This window comes from Ceratotherium simum, chromosome 16, assembly GCF_057802395.1.
Source record: "Ceratotherium simum simum isolate JZ-2026a chromosome 16, ASM5780239v1, whole genome shotgun sequence".
NCBI lineage: Eukaryota > Metazoa > Chordata > Mammalia > Perissodactyla > Rhinocerotidae > Ceratotherium > Ceratotherium simum.
The window spans coordinates 14713896-14719558 of NC_141915.1; the positions used below are offsets into that span (position 1 = coordinate 14713896).

The 5663-nt window shown below is 45.3% G+C and overlaps 1 protein-coding gene across 1 annotated transcript; it reads left to right on the forward strand.

Annotated features, from left to right (window-relative positions):
- Window positions 1-4162: 4162 nt before the first annotated feature.
- Window positions 4163-5122, forward strand: LOC101395343 (olfactory receptor 3A2). Its single transcript, XM_014789830.1, has one exon. It carries the CDS (start codon window positions 4175-4177, stop codon window positions 5120-5122), a length of 948 nt encoding a protein of 315 aa, XP_014645316.1. The 5' UTR covers window positions 4163-4174.
- Window positions 5123-5663: the final 541 nt, after the last annotated feature.

Consider the following 5663-nt stretch of genomic DNA (forward strand, 5'->3'; position numbering starts at 1 on the left):
GCCTGCAGGGACTTGTCCAACTCAGCCATGACTGAAGTCAAAAGAAAGGCTGAGCAAGATGTGACTCAGAACATCTGATATGTCTGCTACAATCTACTTCATAGGATTGTTGCAAGGACTGATAGGGATTCCAGGCTTGTGAAGGTCTTAGCACATTACCAGGGATGTAACAAGCACTCCTAAATGTTATCAGTGGGTACGTTATATATTGCCAGAACGTCTACTAGCAGCTTAATGAGTCTTACTTCACTCATAATCTTCACAGCAATGCTCTATGGTAGAGGATGTGCTCATTTCCAGATGAGGGATCTGAGGCCCAAAATGGTGCAGCAGCTTGCCCAAAGTCAAACCACTTATAACCAGAAGATGAGGTCTGTCTACAGTGCTTTACCTATTGCAGCAGGCTCCTCTGGTGGGAGAAGAGAGAGGACTATCTCCTGGGGATGGGGTGTTGGGTGAGTAATCATTGGTGGGTGTAGAAGTCAGAGGAACACACTGCTCAACCTTCCCTCATCTTCTGTTTATTAACCTGTGACCTCCACCAGGGCTTTCATCTTCTAAGGGCCTGGCCTAGACAATCATATTGGTAGGCAGCTTCCTAGGAGTCCTTCTAACTAAATAAAGCTCTTCTAGAACCACTTCCAGAATCATTATAGGAGCCTCAAGACACAGTCCCAGTGGCCCCCACTAACAAGGCCCTGAGGTAGAAAGCACCACACTCCTGAGGACTCATTAGGAAACTGGGTTTAAAGAAAGCTTCTTCCTCTTTCCTCTCTTCTGGGGCCTCCTCCTCATCCCCAGGTCCAAGGCAAGTCTGGAAATTAGCTTGTTTCTTCTCAAGGGCCCTTCTTGGGGCTAACATCTGGGAAAGGAATCCCCTGCTTTAGGAAACCTATATCTAGTCTCAATTACACTCCTAGCTTCCTGGAGACTTTGAGGATATAGACAAGTCCTGTAGGCCTCAGTGACCCCAACATTCAGTGGAATTTATATCACCTACCCTAACTACTTGCCATAGAGCCAGGGCTAGAGATAAAGCCTTTTTTAAGAAAGTCTAAATACCAGATGTAAGACATTGCTGCCCTGTTAATGAAGGGCTTCAGTTGTTTACAAAACAACTTGTCTCTCTCCCCATATGTCTTCTCTTTCCCGGGAGGGCTAATTTCCGAGGTCCCCTGGGGATAACACTGTAGTGAAGATAGCTCTATGATAGAGAAGATATCAACTTGTTTTTCAGCATTTCCTTATACATAGCCCCTTACTTGCTTTCTGGGTGGATAACTGGGTCTGTATAACTCTTCATCTACTTTTCTGAAGAAACTTCACTGGCTTCTATGCCCATGCCAAGGTGAGTACACTCAGGGATCTTTCCTCTGCTCTTACAAAACCGAGACAGGTCTTCTGTTGCTATCAGCTCAATCTGATGCAACTGATGTCACTGAAAAGGGAAGACTTTTTAGGAGGAGATCTGGGGCACTAACCCAGAGGCCCTGGCTCCTTTTCTGGGCCCCTTTGCCCATGCTCCCCTTTCCTGGAGGAAGTGTGCTGTCTGTCATTCTTAGGAGAGAGTGTGAAGGGATTCACTGAGTCCAGTTCACTGCCCAGGCATCCTACTTCATCAGGCATCCTAGAACCATCTCTCCAGTCAGAGGTCTTGTTGAGCCTTTTCATTCCTGGGATCATGGAGGGATTGGTTGGAGTTCCAGAGTAGCGAGCTGTCATAGTTCAGTAAGGAGAACTAGGGGCTCATTTCTAAGTGCTCAGAGTGTTAATGCAGGAGGGCTCCTCATGACGGACATGATGTCCATCAGACACTCTGGACGTCTCTGGATGATCAGAAGTCATCCCAGAATCTTGTTGATTTCAAGCCAGCTGCATCTCTGAAGGTTGGCAGCAGCTGTTTTGTTGTTCTTCTATCCCTGGATATAACTCACTTGTCTGTAAGGTATACCCCTCCTAAGGACCTCATTCTTTTGAGTGGTTTACATGAAAAGAAAGATTTCAGTGTGTGGATTGCTACATTACCTGCTTGTCACAATGAAATAAAGGAAAGCAGTAGTCCCTGCAGCAACCTTGCACCCTGCATTTGCCCGTACACCTCCAAGTCACATTACTCCATAGACGTTTATCCTAAATTCCAAGTTGTCCAGAAAGTCTTCCATGACAACTCTAGCTCATCCTGAAGCTCTCTTTCTCTGAAATTCTATAGACATTTTCCCATACATTTATTTACTTAATAAATACTGATTATCTATTATGTGTGAAGTATTATGGTAAACACTGCTGTTGGAAAACTGAATCAAACATGTATTCTGTCCTCAATTCGCTTACAGAGAAGTAGGGGAGATATGCTCTATAGAGAAATGACTTGGCTAGAAGGTAAACAGTAATAAGTTCCATGAAATAATGTGCAGTGGGAGTTAGGAGAGAGAGACAGACAGACAGAGATCCTTTTTTTTTTTTTTTTTTTTGGTGAGGAGATCAGCCCTGTGCTAACATCCGCCAATCCTCCTCTTTTTTTGCTGAGGAAGACGGCCCTGGGCTAACATCTGTGCCCATCTTCCTCCACTTTATATGGGACGCCGCCACAGCATGGCTTGCCAAGCAGTGCGTCGGTGCGCGCCCGGGATCCGAACCAGAGAACCCCGGGCCGCCGCAGCGGAGCGCGCGCACTTAACCGCTTGCGCCACCGGGCCGGCCCCCAGACAGAGATCCTTTTGAGATGGGGAAGTTTCCAGGAAGGATTGCTTCAGCAGCCAGCATTTGAGACAAATCTTGAAATACCTGGGCATGTGGAGTTGGAGGGAAGCCATTGCAGGTAGAGAAAACAGCATGAGAAAGGAGATAGAAAATCCCAGGGTCACAATCTAATGCTTGCGTTAAAATGGACCCAAAAGGGAAACGAAAAGTAATTCCTTGTTCTTTAATATAATATATGTAAACAATGGTATCCATCCATTGATTTGTCAGTTTGCAAAGAATTTATCAATTATCAATCTTATCAATAGTGATCAGGCCTGAGGATGATACCTTCCAGCTCACCAATCAAATGATCTTAGAATTTTAAGGATATCCTAGAGATCACTGCATCCAGCTTTTCATCCATGTGAGCTCAGTCCTTCATCACTCTTCCCTTCCCTTGGAGGTACCAGACTCCCACTGCTTCTCATGCTCGGATTCTAGCGTATTCTATGCAAGGGAATAACAGTACTGTTAGTGAAGCTCTAGCTCAGCTTATTGCACACATGTGCAATAGAGAGACATCGATATTTTATGATCCGGAGCTTATTACAAGATCTGAAAGACTTCGCTCAATCTGGCTCTCCATGTATGTGCCTACTTCATTTAAGGACCTCTCCTTAGAGGTATTGGACAATCTACCACTCCTGAGTCAAAGAAAAGTGGAAGGACAGCGGCTGTGCAATGCAGAAGACTAACTGCACCTAGCAGCAACCAACCCACAGTATGCTTACAATGTTAATTTCAGAGGGGGGTAGTAGATATAAACATAATAAATAATTTTAAATTAAGTTGTTATTCAAAGTCCAGTGTAAGAGCTTAAGTAACAACAAAAACTACTTATTTAGAAAGGCATTTTGAATTTGTACTTCAAAGTATGTTGCTCTCTTCGATAAATGTACTTGGCTGGACTATCTGTTATCCACAATCATGGGTATCTTCTCTCTGATTATTGCCACACCTTTGCTTAATCTTCAGTATTTCCAGAAGCCTTTAAACCTAGGTTATGTTTTGAAACACTTTCTAGTTTCTCTGGAAATATCATTAATTTTTCTATTTTGAAATCTGCTGATTATTTTGGGCTGATCTCTTAAAGTAAAATGGGGAAATTCCATCAGAATCTCACTATGTTTAAAGAGGAAAGCTGCTTTTGTCTCTATTTATTTCCCCAAGCATTCCTACCCTTTCAGCTAGGAGAGCATGGGAGGGACAAGGTGGTGGTGGCATTGGGCATCTCAGCTGAGAGCAGGGTAAAGGCATAGAGGTGAGGGAGGAGGTCACTGAGTGAGGTGTGGCCTGGGGAGTGGGAAAATCATCACCTGGACAGCTGGGAACTTCCTGGGGCTTTGAACATAGGTGGTTTACAACATTTATGTTGAATAAATAAACTGAGTAGACTGATACCTCCCCCTGGGACATTTCCTTACAGCCGCTCATGGATCCAGAAGCTGGGACCAACAGGACAGCTGTGACTGAGTTCATTCTACTGGGCCTGGTGGAAAATGAAGAGCTGCAGTCTGTGGTCATTGTCCTCTTCCTCTTTGCCTACCTGGTCACAGTCGGGGGCAACCTCAGTATTCTGGCAGCCATCTTGGTGGAGCCCAAACTCCACACCCCCATGTACTTCTTCCTGGGGAACCTGTCAGTGCTGGATGTTGGATGTGTCACTGTCACTGTTCCTGCCATGTTGGGTCGTCTCCTGTCCCACAAGCATACAATTTCCTATGAAGCCTGCCTCTCTCAGCTCTTCTTCTTCCACCTCCTGGCTGGGATGGACTGCTTCCTGTTGACAGCCATGGCCTATGACCGATTCCTGGCCATCTGCTGGCCCCTCACCTATAGCACCCGCATGAGCCAGGCAGTCCAGTGGACATTGGTGGCTGTGTCCTGGGCCTGTGCCTTCACAAATACACTGACCCACACTATTGCCCTAAGTACCCTCAACTTCTGTGGTCCCAATGAGGTCAATCACTTCTATTGTGACCTGCCACAGCTCTTCCAGCTCTCCTGCTCCAGCACCCAACTCAATGAGCTGCTGCTCTTTGCTGTGGGTTTCATAATGGCAGGTGCACCTGTGGTTCTTATCATCACCTCCTATATCCATGTGGCAGCTGCAGTTCTACAAATGCGTTCAGTGGAGAGCAGGAAGAAAGCCTTCTCCACATGTGGCTCCCATCTCACTGTGGTTTGCCTCTTCTTTGGGACTGGTATCTTCAACTACATGCGTCTAGGGTCAGAGGAGGCTTCAGACGAGGATAAAGGGATTGGAGTTTTTAATACAGTTATCAACCCCCTGCTGAACCCACTAATCTATAGCCTTAGAAACCCTGATGTTCAGGGTGCCCTGTGGCAGGTAGTTGTGGGGAGACAGTCACTAACTTGAGAGTGATAGGGTCCCTCCTTTCCTGCCTTTTCCGAGTTGAGGAAAATGTCCCATGAAGGCAGTAACCTTGAAAAATGGTCCATAACCATTTTTCCTGTTTCCTCCTGCCTGAAAAGTTGTGTGTCGTGTTGTCCTATAAGGAGACTCTACATAATTCATTCATTTATTCATACAACAAATACTTATCGAATTGCTTCTTGATCCAGACACTATTCTAGGGCACGGGTAAGTAAAAGAGACAAAAGTCTCTGCACTCATCAACTCACCCTCTACTGAAGGGACAAAATAAATGAAATAAATAAGCATCCTATACAGAATATCACATAGTGATAGGTGCTATAGAGAAAGACGAATAAGATGGGAAATACAAAGTCAGGTTCTGCCAGGCAAGTTGCCACCTTGTTTTGGTCGTGCTTACTTTTCGGGTAGAGATGAAGCCTTGGAAGACTGGGAGTTCTGGGAAGCAATGGCCTATAGGGAAGGGCTATTTGGGTAATCGCAGCCTATGTCACCAAGAATATCACTACAAATATTTCTTCTG